The sequence below is a fragment of the Bubalus bubalis genome, chromosome 9, assembly GCF_019923935.1.
Source record: "Bubalus bubalis isolate 160015118507 breed Murrah chromosome 9, NDDB_SH_1, whole genome shotgun sequence".
NCBI classification, from domain to species: Eukaryota; Metazoa; Chordata; class Mammalia; order Artiodactyla; family Bovidae; genus Bubalus; species Bubalus bubalis.
The window spans coordinates 72137689-72156244 of record NC_059165.1 but is presented as its reverse complement, the minus strand read 5'-3'; the positions used below and the strand labels follow the sequence as shown (position 1 = coordinate 72156244).

The 18556-nt window shown below is 55.5% G+C and overlaps 1 protein-coding gene across 11 annotated transcripts; it reads right to left on the bottom strand.

Annotated features, from left to right (window-relative positions):
• Nucleotides 1-810: 810 nt before the first annotated feature.
• Nucleotides 811-18556, bottom strand: PDLIM7 (PDZ and LIM domain 7). Of its 11 annotated transcripts, XM_025292910.2 has the most exons (15): nucleotides 18403-18548; nucleotides 17713-17862; nucleotides 17346-17451; nucleotides 13620-13771; nucleotides 13508-13538; nucleotides 12901-13019; nucleotides 12496-12516; nucleotides 12103-12239; nucleotides 11912-11948; nucleotides 10910-11064; nucleotides 10530-10767; nucleotides 8939-9119; nucleotides 1507-1627; nucleotides 1305-1420; nucleotides 811-1150 (listed from the first exon to the last, which is right to left on the bottom strand). In XM_025292910.2, the coding sequence occupies exons 3-15, from the start codon at nucleotides 17439-17441 to the stop codon at nucleotides 1064-1066; spliced, it is 1491 nt and encodes a 496-aa protein (XP_025148695.1). In that variant the 5' UTR covers nucleotides 17442-17451; nucleotides 17713-17862; nucleotides 18403-18548; the 3' UTR covers nucleotides 811-1063. The 11 variants fall into 11 exon arrangements, with proteins under 11 accessions (XP_025148695.1, XP_025148694.1, XP_025148698.1 ...); XM_025292909.2 differs by lacking the exon at nucleotides 17713-17862 and having other exon boundaries at nucleotides 18403-18556; XM_025292913.2 differs by lacking the exon at nucleotides 17713-17862 and having other exon boundaries at nucleotides 10910-10971; nucleotides 18403-18556.

The following is an 18556-nucleotide window of genomic DNA, read 5'->3' as shown; positions in this document are numbered from 1 at the left end:
GGAGCGTGGCGCTCAGCACTAGCCAGTCTCAGGATGGTGTGCCAGCTTCAGGCCTGGCTGCTGGCCTGGTTCGTGGCTCAGGGGCAGTGCCACTCTGGTCAGGTCTCCTAAGCTTTCGTTTATGAGACTAAGTGCAGACACCCCCCAGGGCTGCTGCATGAGACAATGGAGCAACGACTGGTATACTCCGGGTGCCCTCCTTCCTCTTCTCACTTCTCATCCCCCACGTCTCTACTCCAGGCCTGGGAACAGTCGCTGCCATGTGGCTTGTTGCTCCTTCCTTCCCCTGAGCCCTGCCCCTCCTCCCAGGCTCTCTCCTTCCGCTTACCCTGCTCATGGCTCCCAGAAGCTCTTTCTACAACACAGATCTGAACATTCTGTGCCTGGCTCTCCCCACCGTACCCTCAGGAAGCAGTCCCAGCTTCTCATCCTGGCACTTCCAGGCATCCTGGCATTTCCAGGACTGGGGGGCTGCCTTCTTCAGCCCCCTTTCTTTGCCTGCAGCATAGGATGGCAGCAGCCCCTCTGGACCCTCACTTGGGTGTACCATTTTCCACGTTACACCCCTGAGGATGCCCCTCCAACTCCTCTTCTCTGGCTGCCAAGCCAAGCCAGACCAGGCACCTCCAACTTCTGTGGGTCCTGGGCCCAACACGTGAGATTCCCCTTTGCCTCCTCCTGCTGACTGTGAGTCCTCCCTGTCCCCATCACGGGTCCACCAGGACGGTCAGCCCTGGAGAATTTAATCTCCACCCTGCTACAGGCCTCAGATCCCACCTTTCTTGATGCACGGGGCAAGCACACACCAGACACAGCTGGAGACAGATTTATTGTAGCACTGGACGTGAGCAGGGGCCGGTGTGGCCAGCACCAGTGTGCGAAGGTGGTGGAGGGAGTAGGGGAGGTGAAGGGGGTGGCGCCCGGGGGACCCCAGGCTCGGGCCAGGAGTCGGGGTCAGGGCAACTTTTTCTAGCCCTACCCAGAAATCTGGGGTGATGGTTCCAGAATCAGCAAACCCCTCGGGTTGGGTAGGCTGGGGTGGGCAGCAGTGGGTGGGAGGGGCTCACACGTGGGAGAAGGCGTGGCTCTTGCAAAGGGGCTTGTCCTTCTTGGAGTAGAAAGTCTTTCCTTCCAGGTTGATCTGACATATCTGGGAACGGCCAAGGTGCAGTTACGAGGGGTGGGGGTAGCAGGAGAGGGCCCTTCCCAACCTCTTAGGAATCCCAGAGGCAGGGCTGGGAGGGAGGCAGGTGAAGAACACAGGGCTCTGGGGACAGGGCCTGGGTCTGAAGAGGGGTACTCACTGCGCACACGAAGCACGTGTCATGCCAGCTGAAGCCCAGTGCCTCCAGGAAGCGGTCCCCAGCATCAATCTTGAAATCACAGCCTCGGCATTTTGTGCCAAACATCTTCTCATAGTCTGGAGACGCAGAGAGAAGCAAAGTGGCGGGGGGACTTGGGTTCCCCCCTGACCACAGCCCGCCCTCTCAGCCGTCCCAGCCATACCTGGCTCACAGTAGGGGGCCCCCTCCTCCATGTAGAAGGCCCTGTTCCGAATGGGCGCCTTGCAGGCTGCGCAGGTGAAGCAATGCACGTGCCAGGTCGTCTTCAGGGCGTGCATGACCTCCTGAGAGGAAGCAACAGGCGCTTGGCAGCTTGGCACCCTCCTCTCCAGAGCCCGGGACAGAGGCAGGCTGGCTGGGGCCCCCTTTCTTTCCAGATAAATGTTTGATCTGCACACCCACCGCTCCCACTTTCTCTCTCCAACCCCAAGGCATCCCTGGGGACATCCACTGTGCTGTGCTGTGCTTAGTCACTCAGTCGTGTCCAACTCTTTGCAACTCCATGGACTGTAGCCCACCAGACTCCTCTGTCCATGGGATTCTCCAGGCAAGAATACTGGAGTGGGTTGCCATGCCCTCCTCCAGGGGATCTTCCCAACCCAGGGATCAAACCTAGGTCTCCCTCATTGCAGGCGGATTCTTTACCATCTGAGCCACCAGGGAAGCCCATGAGTACTGGAGTGGGCAGCCTATCTCTTCTCCAGGTGATCTTCCCAACCCAGGAATCGAGCTGGGATCTCCTGCATTGCAGGAGTCTTTGCCAGCTGAGCTACCACCTGGTGGCTGTTCACTATGCTACATCTAAAGCTCTGCTCCCAGTCTCCACACACTCTGCCTTGCACATTCCCACAGCGTGTCTCAGTGGATGGTGACTCCATCTGCACAGGCCAAATTCCTTGCTTTGTCCCTTATTTCGGGTCCACACCGAAATCCGGCCGGGCTCTCCTTCAAGATACATCCAGATACTGGCCACTTCTCACAGCCTCCCTGATGTGGAATGTGAGCCTTAGGAACCTCTGACCTGTATGAGTGCACAAAACTGGCTTCTGTGCTCCTTCCTCTGCCCCTGACAGTCTGATATCAACCTATGCTCGGCCAGCTTCTCCTCTGCTTGAAACCCTGCCTAGTCCACATTGCTCTGAGCAAAGGGCAAAGCCTGGGGAAAGGCCCAGAGGCCAGCAAGACTGACTTCCGTCCCTCTGCTCCCCCCACTTGGCCTCCTGTCCATGGTTGATGCACCGGGCATACCGTCTTAGGGCTTCCCACCAGCTGCCCCTTCTACCTGGACTGCTTGGCCCAGATATCTGCTAGGCTCAGCCCTCATCCTCTTCACGATTTTGCCCAAAGGTCACTTTCTCCTTAAGGCCCACACTGACACGATCAGCTCATATGCCAACCCCCTTTCCCAAAGCCATGCTTCCAATAGCTTGAACCCTGCATTTCTTCCAGTACTAACATGTGTGTGTGTTAGCCACTCAGTCATGTCTGACTCTTTGCAACCCCATGGACTGTAGCCCGCCAGGCTCCTCTGTCCATGGAATTCTCCAGGCAAGGATACTGGAGTGGGTTGACATTCCCTTCTCCAGGGGATCTCCCTGACCCATGCAAACCTGGGTCTCTGCATTGCAGGCGGATTCTTTACCATCTGAACCATTAGGGAAGCCCCCATACTAGTGTACCACCAGGTAATTTACCTCTTATGTCTCTTGCTTATTGTCTGCTCTCTACCGCCTTCTTCCCGATCTAGTATGAGGTCCCAGAGGGCATGAACTATTAACATTTCTGTTAGCTGGTATATCCCAACAGTGCCTGGCCCATGGGTAGGCATCATGAGTGCTTGTGAGCTAAGTTAACCTGCTCTACTGGAGGCCTGACAGAACAGAGGCCACAGGTGGGCTGAGCTCTCCCTGGGGCCAACCAGGTGAGCAGCACTCACGCCTGGAGCAAGAGGAAGGCAGTGTGGAACCCTAAGGGATGTCAGATCGTAGGTTCAGCCCATGGTAAAGTGAGACAGTTAGGTTCCTGCCCATCACCCCGCACACCCCCCCTACTGAGCCCGCTAGAGGGTGTGGTCTGTCAGCCCCCTCGCAGCCCCTGCAAGAGGGGAAGCTGAGTACCCCTGGGCCATATGTGGAACCACTGGGCTGGGGCAGGAGCAAGGCTTGCCACCTTATTCTGGGCATACTCTAGGACCCAGGAGCTAGTCAGGCTCTGTGAGCCTTGCCTCGGTATCTGTAGCCTGGGCATTAACTTTGTCCACCTAGAACTGGGGCAGGGCAGGACGAGAGTGCGATGTAATGTAGGCGGGGCTGTCAGTGAACAGAACGTAAGGGCCTTGATCTGTGGGAAGCAAATCCAGATGCCAGCTTAAGAAAGGTCCTGGGGGGACTTCCCTGGTGGTCCAGTGGTTAACAGTCCGTCTGCCAATGCAGGGGATACTGGTTCAGTCCCTGGTCAGGGAAGACCCCACACGCCATGGGCCAGCTAAGCCCGTGTGCCACAACTAGCGGGCCTGTGCTCCACAGCGAGAGAAGCCACCTCAATGGGAAGCTCATACACCACAACTAGAGAGTAGCCCCCGCTTGCTGCAAAGACAGAAAAGCCTGCACAGCCATGAAGACCTAGTGCAGCCAAACATGAATGAATAAATAAAATTTAAAAAAGAAAGGTCCTGGGTTCCAGCCCATTCTGATAGAACAGTCCAATACAGTATCAATTAGGCGGGTGGGGAAATGACTGTAATCTTGGGCAAAATTTCCTCATCTGTAAGATGAGAATAATCAAACTGACTTCATAGTATAATTGTGAAGCTGGATGCCCACACATAGAAAATGACCCACAACACAAAACTGTGATAATATCCTTTCTCCCCTTCTAGTCTACTGAGGGAATCCTCACTTTTTGCTGGGCACATAGCTGTACCAAAGAGACATTTCCCAGCCTCCCTTGCAGCTCAGTAATGTCATGTGACTGAGTTCTGGGCTATGGGATGGAAGCAGAAGGGCTGATGGCACCCACAGCCCAATCCAAAAGGAAATCAGTCCTGAATATTCATTGGAAGGACTGATGCTGAAGCTGAAACTCCAATACTTTGGCCACCTGATGTGAAGAACTGACTCATTTGAAAAGACCCTGATGCTGGGAAAGATTGAAGGCAGGAGGAGAAGGGGATGACAGAGAATGAGATGGTTGGATGGCATCACCAACTCGATGGACATGGGTTTGAGCAAGCTCCAGGAGTTGAAGGACAGCTCCCTGTCCTTCTCTGGCATGCTGTAGTCTATGGGGTCACAAAGAGTTGGACACGACTGAGCGACTGAATTGAACTTATCTTCTAAAGATGGCTCCCAAGAACCTTCCACTCCTTCTTCCTTTTCCAGTTTCTTGCTGAGAAAAGAAGCAAAGCGAAAGGCAAAGGAGAAAAATATACCCAACTGAATGCAGAGTTCCAAAGAATAGCAGGAAGAGATAAGAATGCCTTCTTAAGTGAATAATGCAAAAAAATAGAGGAAAACAATAGAATGGGAAAGACTAGAAATCTCTTCAAGAAAATGAAGAGATACCAAGGGAATATTTCATGTGAAGATGGGCTCAATAAAGGACAGAAATGGCAAGGACCTAACAGAAGCAGAAGAGATTAAGAAGAGATGGCAAGAATACACAAACTGTACAAAAAAGGTTTTAATGACTCGGATAACCACGATGGTGTGGTCACTTACCTAGAGGCAGGCATCCTGGAGTATAGTCAAGTAGGCCTTAGGAAGCATTACTATGAACAAAGCTAATGGAGGTAATGGAATTCCAGCTGAGCTATTTCAAATCCTAAAAGATGATGCTATTGAAGTGCTGCACTCACTGTGTCAGCAAATTTGGGAAATGCAGCAGTGACCAGAGGACTGGAAAAGGTCAGTTTTCATTCCAATCTCAAAGAAGGGCAATGCCAAAGAATGTTCAAACTACCACATAATTGTGCTCATTTCACATGCTAGCAAGATAATGCCCAAAATCTTTCAAGCTAGGCTTCAACAGTATGTGAACCAAGAACTTCCAGATGTACAAGGTGGATTTAGAAAAGTAGAGGAACCAGTGATCAAATTGCCAATATCTGCTGGATCATAGAAAAAGCAAGAAAATTCCAGAAAGACATCTACTTCTGCTTCATTGACTAAAGCCTTTGAGTGTGTGAATCACAACAAACTGTGGAAAATTCTCAAAGAGATGGGAATACCAGACCACCTGACCTGCCTGCTGAGAAATCTGTATGCAGGTCAAGAAGCAACATTTAGAGCCATACATGGAACAATGGACTGGCTCAAAATTGGGAAAGGAGTATGTTAAGGTTGTATATTTTCACCCTGCTTATTTAACTTATATGCAGAGTACATGATGCAAAATACCAGACTGGATAAATCACAAGCTGAAATCAAGTTTGCTGGGAGAAAAATCAACAACCTTAGATATACAGATGATACCACCCTAATGGCAGAAAGCAAGGAGGAATTAAAGAGCCTCTTGATGAAGGAGAAAGAGGAAAGTGAAAAAGCTGGCTTAAAACTCAACATTCAAAAAACTAAGATCATGGCATGTGGTCCCATCATTTCATGGCAAATAGACTGGGAAAAAATGGAAACAGTGAGAGACTTTATTTTCCTGGCTCCAGAATTACTGTGGACAGTGACTGCAGCCAGGTGCTTGTTAAAAACAGATGCTTGTTCCTTGGTAGAAAAGCTATGATGAACCTAGACAGCATATTAAAAAGCAGAGACATCACTTTCCCGACAAAGGTCTGTATAATCAAAGCTATAGTTTTCCAGTAGTCATGTTCAGGTGTAAGAGTTAGACCATAAAGAAGGCTAAATGCTAAAGAAAGATGCTTTTGAACTGTAGTGCTGGAGAAGATTCTTGAGAATCCCCTGGACAGCAAGGAGATCAAACCAGTCAATCCTAAAGGAAATCAACCTTGAATATTCATTGGAAGGACTGATGCTAAGGCTGAAGCTCCAATACTCTGGCCACCTGATATGAAGAGCTCACTCACTGGAAAAGACCTCGATGCTCAGAAAGTTTGAAGGCAGGAGGAGAAGCAGACAACAGAGGATGAGATGTTTGGATGGCATCACCAACTCAATGAACGTGAGTTTGAGCAAACTCTGGGAGATAGTGAAGGATAGGAAAACCTGGTGTGCTGTAGTCCATGGGGTCGTAAAGAGTTTGACACTACTGAGCAACTGAACAGGAAGCCGATTGCAGCATGGAAATTTTGCCTGAAGCTCAAGAGGTATCTTGGACTATGAATGGTAAGTAAGTCAATGCTAAGATGTCGGAGAAACAAGATACAGGAGCCTGGATCTGCCTGCATGTCCCAAACTGCCCACCTCTCGACTTCCTTAGGTGAGAAACAGCTGTCATTATTTTTTCTGTCACTCGTGGTCAAGGCAATTATCACTAATATGACCATTACTACGGAGCTCTCTGGGCTTCCCAGGTGGTGCTAGTAGTAAAGAACCCTCCTGCCAATGCAGGAGATGTAGGAGACGCAGGTTCAGTCCCTGGGTTGGGAAAATCCCCTGCAGGAGGGGATGGCCATCCACTTCAGTATTCTTGCCTGGAGAGTCTCCATGGACAGAGGAGCCTGGTGGGCTACAGCCCATAGGGTCACAGAGTCAGACACGACTGAAGCGACTTAGCACACATGCATGCACAGAGCTCTCTGGCCACATCTGGACGCTCTGCCCATGGATCCAAAAATAGGGAGTGCTGGAAGTCCGCAGCGCTTGCTGCTGCTCTGGTTTGGCCCCCGTGCTCTGCAGCCTTGGGCAGTTTCTGCCTCTCTCTGCACTTCAGTTTCCACACAGGCACAGCTGAACCCCCCTCAATTTGTCACCCTGCCTGTTATGCTCCTCTTTCCTTAGGCTGCTCACCCTCGACATGCTTGGAGTCCCCTTCCTCTGTGTGAGTTCCTGGGGGCAGGACCATGCCTGTCTCTTCACAGGGTATTCCCAATGTGGGGCACAGTGTCCACAATGAATGGGAGATGGTAGATAGGGCATCACTCTCGGCCCATAACATGTGCTGACCCAAGTCCCAAGCCCAGCTCCAGGTGGCAGCTAGGTTGCCCTGCAGGAGACCAGACCAGGCTCTGCTGCATATTTAAACTCAGTAGGAAGAACAGGATTTTTTTTAAGACTAGGTTTTTAATATATATATTATTTATTTGGCTGCATGGGGTTTTAGTTGTGGCACAGGAGATCTAGTTCCCTGACCAGGAATCAAACCCAGGCCCCTTGCATTGGGAGCACAGAATCTTAGCCACTGGACCACCAGGGAATTACCAAGAATAAGATTTTGAATCACAAGTTTTTGAACCTAAATTTCTGCCTTTGCAAATCAATAGTTCTGTGTCCTTCAAGCCTATCTTTAGAGACTCCGTTATTCATGCATTTGCATTCAGGGCAGCAGACTGCATTAGCCTCCCAAAAGCCAGTCACAACCGCCTTTTGCCTTCCTCTCTTATAGAGAACAGTAGCTAAAATACTGGATTTGCCAGCTTCCCTCACTGGCCCAGGTGCTCATACAATAACAATTCCAACAACTGAGATAAAGATGCAAGTTCCAGGTTTTTCTTCCAGAGTCAAAAGGCAAAACCTTATTAAAAGAAGGTGCCTGCTCCTTCCCTCTTCTTCCCACCTGCAACAAGAATGTGAGCCTGGGGCTTGAGCAGTCATCTGGCAACCATGATACAATAAACTTGAGGACAAAGGCCTACAGGCTAAGGATTTCAGAACTAAAACACAGGAAAAGCCTAAAGCCATCCATGAGCTGTTCTACCCCTGGCATTCTTGCAATTGAAGTAAATATTACCCCTTCTGTTTCAATCTCTATACTGGAGTTTTTTCTATTACTGAAGCTGAATGCAATCCTAACACAGTAGCCATCTCTTGTTTCGGCCTGACTAGCACTTACCTCCTCTCTTGGGGTAATGTCACCCAGGTTTTATTTTCAAGGAACCAGTCTGGTGGTTCAGGCAAGGCCACCAGATCCTGTTCTAGAGGTGGGTATCACCCAGGCCTGGCCAACTAGAGTCACAGGGCTTGATTCAGAGATGGGCATGTGAAGCAAGCCAGGCCAACGAGCAGCAGCACTGGGACTCGATGCATCAGCTGGCACAGAGGTGCTCTCTTTCTGCGGTGCTAACCTGGGGAGATGTAACCCTGGAGCCATTGATGTAGCAGCATCTTTGCCACTTTCTATGGAAAAGCATGCTGGGAACAAAGCCAACACAGATGAAACCAGAGGCAAGTGGAAGAAAGACTCCTGACGACCTGGATCTGCATTCAACTGGGCCAGACGTTAGCAACCCTCAGCCTTTCTGACTACTGGCGCCAAATCTCTCCTGCTTGAGCCCTTTAGAGTTAGGATTTAGGTCACCTGTTAAGACAATCCTGGCTAATGTAAAGTAAGGTTGATATAGTAGCCCGACTGTGAGGCTGGTAAGATTCCAACAGGGTCCCAGCCCAGGAGCTGCTCAACACTCCTCAATGCTGAAGAGTCAGGCTTGCCTTCCCAGTCCCCTGCCAGCCGCCAGCCCCACTCACGCCAGTGATCTTCTTCTTGCACTTGGCACAACTGGGTGCATAGCGCACATCGTAGCAGGGTGGGCAGAAGATGGCCCCCTTCTCCTCGAAGAAGCCACCCTCTTCCAGAACCTTCCCACACTGGCTGCACACAAACTCCTCAGGGTGGTATGCACGGCCCAGCGCCACCAGGTAGCGGCCCCTGCAGGGGAAAGAGAGGGCAATGAGCAGGACAGGGTGCAAATGAAGTCGGGGTTCCTGGCCAACACCCCATAGTGTTTACCCCACACCCATTATGCAGCCTTGAAGAGAACATTCATTCTCTTCATTTCCAAACAGGGAAGCTGCTGCTGCTGCTGCTGCTGCTGCTAAGTCACTTCAGTCATGTCCGACTCTGTACAACCCCATAGACGGCAGCCCACCAGGCTCCCCCATCCCTGAGATTCTCCAGGCAAGAACACTGGAGTGGGTTGCCATTTTCTCCTCCAATGCATCAGAGTGAAAAGTGAAAGTGAAGTCGCTCAGTCGTGTCCAACTCTTAGCAACCCCATGGACTGCAGCCCACCAGGCTCCTCCGTCCATGGGATTTTCCAGGCAAGAGTACTGGAGTGGGGTGCCATGGCCTTCTCCATAAAGGGAAGAGACAGGCTTGAAAGGCGACTTGCCTAAGATCAAACAGCAAGACAAAGCTTTCTATTGTGGGACTTCCCTGGTGGTGCAATGGTTAACAATTTGCCTCCCAAGGCAGGGGACACGGGTTCAATCCCTAGTTGGGGAACTAACATCCCACATGCCTCAGGGCAACTGAGCCCGTGTGCCACAACTAGAGAGCCCGTGCATTGTGACTAAGATTCCATGTGCTGCAACTAAGATCAGATGCAGCCAAATAAATATTTTAAAAAGCTGCACTGTTTTGATGACAGGAGGTGAGGGAGAAGGGTAGTGTCAGAAAAGGGAGGAAGGTGACACTGGGTGAGGACTGCTGACATGAGCCTAATAAGTTGAACCCAAGGGGTTGGTGTCCTGGGGGACAGGAGGCCTGGAGTACCTGTGAGCCCTGAAGACCAGTGGGCACTTGAGCTGAGCCTGGTGCCCACTCTGTTCCGCTGGCCTGTTCCATCTAGGCTGGAGAGGGACCCGGCCATCCCAGATAAATGGGGATGTCTGAACGAGGGGGTGCTTTCCAGAGCTTAAGAGCTGACAGGAGTTGAGAGCAGGGCAGCGCCTCGGATGAGAACTAGGAAGGTTCTGGGGCCTGACACAGATTCGATTCTGGGGGCTGTGGGACTCGGCTGGGCCCTGGGGAGCAGTGCAGAGGGGGAGGAACTTAAAAGGCTTAGCAGAGAGAGACCAAGTGAGCAGGAAGGAGAAAGGCAGAGGGGCTGGGAGCAGGGAGGCCATTCCTAGCTCAGAGAGCAGCGAGTCTAGGGCTGCAGCTTGGCTATGTCGTTGGCACCCCCTCCATTTCACCAGGGCAAATGTTGGAGAGAGGCTGAGCTGGGGGCAGCTGAGATGAGTAGGGAGACAGATGGGAGGAGCAGCGGTCAGAAAGCACCAGGGCTGGAGTTCGGTTCAGGAAAAGACCAGGGAAGGAAGGAACGGGGCCACCCACCGGATGACCTTGTGGCATTGGTGGCACACAGGGGTCTTGCCGTTGCTGCCACCGCCCCCGCCATGGCCCCCTCCAGCGGCGGCCTGCACGATGGATGTGCGGTTCTGCATAGGCGTGGGTGTGGCTGGCTGGGTGTGCCGCGTCAGCACCGTACTGGTCTTGTCCGGGGCATAGCGCTCAGCAAATGCAGGGTCCACAGCCCAGGGTGGGCGGCTCGTGGGACTGGGGGTGGTAGGGCCTGCCAAGGCCAGGAAAAGTGGCTCCAGGGGGGTGCCCAGGGACACCACAGGACAGTGGGAAGAGCCCGGGGCAGCTTGGAGGGGCCCGCCCCCCATGCCTCTGGAGGTTACCCACCCTTCCCCAAGTCCACGCTCTCTCACCAGGCCAGGGTTCCTGGGGTGTAGCTGAGGCTGGGGTTGGGGCTTCCGTCCTGGGCACCTGGCTGTAAGATCTGTCATTCAAGGCCCTGCACGGCCGAGGCTCCTGGCATGGCCCCACCCCCCAACTTTGGTCCTGCTGGCCCCATGAGAGATGCCTGGGTGCATGAGAGCAGAGGATCCAGGTCCCCCCAGGGCAGGGATGGGTAGGGCAATTTCTCCTGGCCAGGTTCCAGCTGGCTGGTCTGTCGCACAGGGCTGGGAGGTGAAGCAGGGCTCTCGCTTCTGGGGCCGCTTGTGAGGGTCCTTCTGATGGCAGGGGCCCCTTTTGCTGGGTACCCCCACCCACTGAGACCCATACTGGCAGGGCCCACACTGGATATGAACCATCCAACACCCCTGACCCCAAATGCAAACCAAGTCCACAAAGATAGAGAAGAGAGGCAGAGAAAGCAGGGCTGAGAATGTTTATTTTCATGCCCAAAAAGCCAGCACAGACCTGGCAGACAGCAGTACCACAGGGCAAAGAGTGAAGGCAGCAGTGTCAGATGGGGCCGGGCCCTGTGCCAGGAGGGCAGCTGGGGCCGGGCCAGCAGGAGGCTCAGTCCAGGGGCAGAAAGGGGATGGGTGAGGCAGGCAGAAGCTGGAGGCGCCAAGGGGAGGTGCCCTGGGGCGGAGGAACAGCAAGAAAGAGGCAGAGAGGGCAGCCGGCCGGCGAGGACCAGGCTACGACTGCACGTTGAGCACATGGGCAGAGCGCTGGTGGTGCCAGTCCCGGAGGCGGGTGTAGCGTGGGCTCTGCAGCTCCAGGACATACTTTTCCCTGAGGGGCAGAGAGAGAAGGAGGAGGAAGTGGAAGGAAGGAGAGATGGAAGGGAGGCAGGGAGGGAGGACCAGAGGAAGGAAGGAGAAAGGATGAACCTGGCTAGGGATGGCCAGGAGCAGACAGGGCTGGAGTGGGAGAGGCCGGAGATGAGAAGGAGGGGCTGCAGCATGTCCTGTTACCTTGATTTCTTCAGGTGCTCCTCATCCGGGTCTTGCACTGAGAGGGCAGAGGCAGACTTTGACCAAGAGCAGACAGAAGGCCACCCCAGCCCTGAGCCCTGGTAGAGGGTGCTGGAGCCAGACTCCAGCTAAGCCCGGGTCTGGGCTGGGGACCAGGAGCAGAGTCCGCCTTTCCCCGGGCTGGCACTTACTGAACTCGGTGCCCGTGAGGTGGGCGAGGATGCGGAAGGAACGGGACTGGCCTGTCCCAGGCCTCGGCCGCCAGTCCTCCGTGTCCTCCATCAGCCGCTGCTTGCTGGCATCTGGGACCAGCGGTCGGAGCGGCTGTCTGTGGGGAGGGTGTGGCTCAGAACCTCATGCTGGGGTGGGCAGCAGGGGCGGCCCCTCCCCGGACTTGATACAGGTGGGCTAGAGTGATGGGAGGAGGGCAGGGCAAGGCTAGGGCCCTGCTGGGTGAGGGGTGGGGCAGGGAAGTGAGAGGGGAGGAGGGCAACCAAGGTGAAAGGAGGGCAGCCAGAGTGGGGAGGGGCCACCACCCAGAGTGCCAAAAGGAAGGAAGAGAGGGACAGGCAGAGGGGGCTCACTGACTTGTCAGGGGTCTGCACCTGTGAAGGAAATGAGACAGATGGACAGATAAAGGCACAAAGAGATAGACAAGGGGAGGAATAAAGATGGCAAGGGGTCAGAATAGCCAGGGGGAAGGCTGCACTGAGTGTCTGGGCTCAGTCCGCCAACATCAAATCCCAACCCCAGGCTACCACCGAGGAGGGGGCGGCTCGCTGCCTTGCTCCCAGCCCCCAGGAGGGCCGGCCCAAGGCAGGAGCCACACCCTCGGTGGGGCCCTGTGCCTGCAGTACCCGCCCCAGCCACCAGGGGTCGCTGTCGCACGGTTCCGGCCAGGCTGGGGCGCAGCACAGGCAGAGCAGCAGCGGGCAGCTGGCGGGCGTGCGGTGGTGGAGACATGGCGTGGACGGGCAGGACAGACATACCCATTCTGCTGCAGGGCGCTGTCTGCGGGCGGGTTCGCCCCGAAGGGTCGGGCCGTCTTGTTGAGGGAGGCGCTGGGTGCAAAGGTGTACCGCGGGGGGTCCGCGGCGGGGGCCAGGGCCTGGGCAGAGACAGAGCGGGGAGGGCAGGCAGGGCGGGAGGCGGCAGGGGATCTGGCCAGAGTGGGGCGTCCCCTGGCACGAAGAGGCCAGCGGTGCTCCAGCCCTACCCCCACACATCTGGCCTGAGGCTCCGGGGAGGGGGCGACTCAGGTTTCAAGGGGCCCATTTGGGAGCCATGATCTCAGCCCACGCAGTCCGAGGGCGGGTGGGCTAGTGCAGCTTGCAGCACAGGCCGGCGGGAGAGAGGGAAGGAGGCAGGCAGGCAAACGGATGGACGGACGGACCAACAGGCAGACATGCATGGTGCTCTGACCGTGCGGCAGTCCCTGGCCCAACTCCCAGTTCCCAGACTCCCCAGCTCTGGAGTCCACCCTCTACTCTCGGCCAGGGATGGGAGGGTACCAAGGCTGCACCAGGGAGGGCAGGTGAGCCTGGATGTCCAGTCCCACCCCGCCTGCTGCCCACATATCCCAAGCCCATCCCCTACCTTCTGCGGTTTGCTCTGAGCAGGCTGAGCCCTAGAAGAGAAGGGGAAGTGGTGATGATGGGCCACGCCCAAGGGCACGCCCACCTGCCGGGGCTGCTCAGCTCAGGCTTACCTGCTGAGGCTAAGGCTAAGGCGCTCCCCACAGGCACGGATCTTGTTCTGGGCTTCGATGTGTGTGAGGCCCCCCGCGTTCTCACCATCAATACTCAGTACCCAGTCACCCACAGCCACGCCAGCCTGTGCAGCTTTACCTCCAGGGGTGAGCTATGGAGAGATGGAGGGTCATGATGGGCCAAGACTCTGCAGACCAAACTCAGGCAAACAGCAGCCAACCCTGCCCTTCCTCAGCTGCCCCGCTCGCAGAACCCAGGGGTCTCTTCATTCAATGTGTTTCTGGACTACTGTTGAATACTAAAGCCATCTGGGAGGGGGTGGGGCTCCCTTGAGCGTCACCATCACGTCAAACACTCCGCTTATACATTCATTCACCTCCAGGGACCCTCCTCACGGTTCAGAAGCTGCTGACATCAACACACAGCCACCTTCAGGCTAAAACCCAAGTGTCTCAGCTCCGACCAAAGCTTTTGAGGCCCCTGCTGGCCTCTTGCCCAGGCCATTCCACCCACCAGACCTGCCCTCTGGCCTGTGCATGTGGGCATGAAATGTGCATGTGTGCTTGTGGCATGTGCATGAGCTGAAACCATGAGGATGACTTCTGGGAAGTGGTGGGCTTTGGCAAAAACAGAGTGGAATGGGCTGCCTAGGGTGTGAGAGAATCCAATTACTTATGAAGACCTCAAGTGCTGAAAGAATTGTTCTCAAGGTTAGGAAGCACCAGTTTTATGGCCCCAGGTGGGGTGTTTCCCAGGGTCTGGATACAGGTGACCCTGAAGAACCCAACTGGGCCCTCACAGGGGCCCTAGTGGCAACAACACAGGCAGAAGTAGCACTGCTGTTGATAAGTCTAAGCCCGCAGGTCTGCCTGGCCATCTGGCAATGGGCTTGGCCTTGAGCCGGCTTGTGTGGAAGTACTGGGAGGTAGAATCACACTTCACAAGTTGGGGAGGTTTGCGGAGTACAGGCTGCCTGTGACCCCATAAGGCTCCTCAGGTGGGCCGATACTCAGAATCTGAGTTCAGGCAGGGACAGGAGGTAAGAGGTTCCAGAGAGGTGGCAGAGGGGTCAGACCCAGAGACTGATGGCACTAGGGCAAGAAGGGAGAGCTCAGTTTGATGGCTCTACCTCACGCTTCAGAAGTTAGAAGGGTAAGACAGCTGGGTGGCCTTTTCTTTACTTGCTAAGTACTAACAGCAGTTTACATTTATCGAGTACCTAGTATTACCACATACTGAATCCTCCAAAAACCCTGTGGAGGAGAGTCTGGGAATATACCTATTTTATACATGGGAAAACAGAGACGTTAAGTAACTTGCTTCTAGTTGCCTAGCTAGCAACTCAAGAGGCAGGCTCAGGCTCCACCCTATTAGGGCACCTCTGTTGAGAAAAGTAAAGTGAAAGTGTTAGTCCCTCAGTTGTGTCTGACTCTTGTTAACCCGTGGACTGTAGCTCCTCTGTCCATGAAATTCTGCAGGCAAGAATACTGGAGTGGGTTGTCATTTCCTTCTCCAGGGGGTCTTCCCAACCCAGGGATCGAACCCAGGCCTCCTGCATTGCAGGAGGATTCTTTACCATCTGAGCCGCCAGGGAATTGTTGAGAGCTGGGGCTCAGAGGTCAGCCCTCTGAATGGAAAGATTCTCTGACCCTCAAGCTGGCTTTGGGGCTTGGATCCCCTATCTTACCTCTAGTTCAATCCAACCCCTTATAATGGGCATGGGTGAGTGATGCCCTTGAGGGGAAGTGACTTACTCAAGGTCACAGTGAGTCAGTAGAAGGGAAACCTGGTCTGGCCACTCCCTACCCACACGGCTCGCTCCGGGGAAGTGTGGGCTAAGCCCATAGAGGTGGGAGTCTCCGGTTGAGCTGGAGCTGTTGGCTCCCAGAGAGGGGATGGGGAACTGGCAACTACTTCCTTCTCTGGGATGAGGACAGGAGGACACAGGAGGGACAGAGGAGTGGTCAGAGGTGGAGACAGAAGCAGAAGAGACTTGGGGATGGGGGGTGGGGTGTGTCTGGAGAGAAAAGCAAGGAGGCCCAAGGGACCAAGGAGAGGAAAAGCCAGGGGGCTGGACACTACACGGAGTAGGGGGTGAGTCAGCCTGAGGGCTCCACTGAGCAGCCCAACCCCCAAGTCCCAGACGTTACCTCATCTCCCAGGCCTGGGCCTCCAGCCAGCCCTAGCCCCTCCCTCTCCTCCTCCATGCTAGGGTCAGGAGAGAGGGAGGGGGCCCAGCCCAGCTCTGAAAAGACCACCCTCACTCCCACCCACCAGGGCCTAGGTCCAACTCCAGGGCTGGGCTCAGCCAGTGACCCCACCCACATGCTGGGGCTGCTGACAACAGAGCCCGAGCTCAGAGTGCCCCCAACAGGCCACATCTGAAAGTCCATCCCTTAGGCTGCTTTGTTGCCCATCCCCACCAATGAAGAAACTGAGGCTCAGAGGTCAGCCAAGCGCCCAGCCACATTGACCAGCACTTTCTCAGGAAGCAGAGTATAGGATGAGTTCCCAGGGCTGGCAAGGCTTGAGTATTATGTACAGGCTGGGTGTAAGTAGTAAGGAGACCAGTGCCCTTAGCTACCTTGCTGGCAGAGCAGCTTCCAGGAAATCCCGCGGAAGGGTCCCTGGGAACAGTGAATGCCTGCAGGTCCTGGCCACCAAGCCCAACTACAACAGACTCTACCTTGGGGCCCCCTCAAGCTGGGCTCTCTAGACCCCTCCAGGCTGTGCCTGCCCTGGGCTTCATGCCAATAGCTGCCTACCAGGAGCCTGGATGGGCCTCTCTGGACAAGCGGATATGGGGACAGGAAGTCCCCGCCCACTCCTGACCCCCAGACTACAGTCAAGAGACACCAACCTAAGGGCTGGCCTCACCCTCTCAGGGCAGGCACTTTGTTCTCTGTGTCCCACAACTGATCCCACAGTCATAGCCACAGCCTGGTGATCAGCTGAGGGGCCCACTGATGGGGTTCAGGGTTCCAGGCCTAGGCCAGCCTTCTTTAGTTCTGCAGACTCCAGCCACCAGTTGGCTATCCCAGCATGGGGCTGCATTCTTGGGCTTATAAGGCAATCCCCCTGCCACAGGGAGGAGCCAGCCTCCAGCTCCACCCCCACCAGGACAGGCTCTCAGGAGTTGAAGTCAGAGCCCTAGAGACCCAAAGACCACTGCATCCTGAATGGAACCAGTGAATGGGATAAAAGTCCTCACCTGGGCTGGAGAGAAGCACCTTATCCGCCCACAAAAACTGCAGGCCATCCCTGTGTTTGAAGCCCCATGCCTGCTTTGCCATGAAACTGATGAAAGAGTTCCTTCAATGAGTCTTGAGTTATCTCATCTGAATAAACAGGGTGGTAGTTGCTATTCCTTAGGTGGCAATGAGGATGAAGTGAGCTCCTGCAGTCAGAGTGCCCTCCCAGGGGCCTAGCACCAAACATTGCTCCTCAAGCAGTTTATAGACACTTCTTGGAGACCGCAGGCTCACCTCCTGAAGAATGGGCACACTCCTGAGTCTAGAAGGTGCAGTGTAGTGCTGTGGAAGTCTGAGGGCTTCTTTCCCAGTATCTACCAAGTTGGGAGTCCTTGTGGCAAATGCCCACAGCTCTGGACCTGGACACCTCCTGGTCTATGACCTCGGCTCGTTCCTGCTCAGACTCCTGCCACCCACTGGAGATCTGAGTACCCAGGGACCCCCAGGGGAACCCTTCCCTCAACCTAGGCTCACCCGGGAGATGGAGAGGGGTACATTGAAATCCTTGCCCCCCTGCAGCCGGAAGCCCCAAGGTGCTGGCCCCTCCAGCACCACCTTGAAGGAATCCATAGTGCTGCTCCTGAGAGGAGAGAAAAGGTGAGTGATGCACGGTGGGTGCACAGGCAGTCCTGACTCTGGACACCAGCCTTGGACTAGCGCCAAGCAAGCACTGGCAGACGCTGAGCACACCCAGGGGGAGGGTAGGCAGGCACCCTGTTAGGTCGGGCTGGGCTGCTAGCTGGCAGACTCACTTTGGAAAGACAGGGGCAACCCCCCTTCCCCAAAGGACTGGGGCGAGGGGGTGAAGGGAGCCCGCATCCAGTGTTAAGGTTCTTCTCACCCAGGAGTGGACAGCAGGACTACTTTGGCATGATTTCCTTCCCAGCCAGTCTTGAGTCTTGGTCTGGACAGCAATGCCAGTCCAGGGCCGGCGCTCCTCTCCCCCGCCCCCAGGTCCCCACAGGCAGGCCTCGGCTGGAGCCTGCTCGGACTATATAAGGCGTGTAAACTGACACTGTTCGGAGAGAACACGGGGGCTTGGGCCGCGAGGGGGAGGGGTGCGGAGGGAGGCGGCTGGAGCGAATCCTAGCCATTCCAAGCCCAGTCGAAGCTACTGGGAGCCAGGGCAGGACCCCTGGGAGCGCTGGGTTCTGGGCGGGGGCGCGGCCCCTGGGGGGAATGGTGGGGGCTGGGACTCCAAAGCATGGCCAGGAAGAGGATTTCTCCTGCAGCCCAGTGGGGTGGTGCCTCCCACACAGGACTGCTACCATCCCAACGTGACTCAGTTTCCCCCTGGGCCCCCGCCTGGGCCCCAAGCACTGGCCGAGTCCCAGGTGCAGGAAGCGGCACAGGCGCCAATCAGCCCCGCCGCAGCCGGCTTCGCCGCAGGAAGGCGGGGGCGGGGGTAGGGGCGACGGCCCATCGGAGGAACTGCAGAGCTGGTTACGACCCCCAGTCCCCTCTGTGGTCCCCATTAGGCCTCTGCCCCCCGCCTGGTCCTGCCCGAGATGCCCCGCGCTGTCCCAAGTACCTCCTGGGCCCCACCGGGGCGCTGCTCCGCGGCGGGCTCCAAAGAGCCGCGCTGGGATCCGCCGCCCGAGTTCTGACCCCGCCCCCGCGGCTGCCATCCGCTTTGAGCCCGCGTAGGGGGGCGGAGCCAGATGACCCGCCCCCTTCAAAAGTCG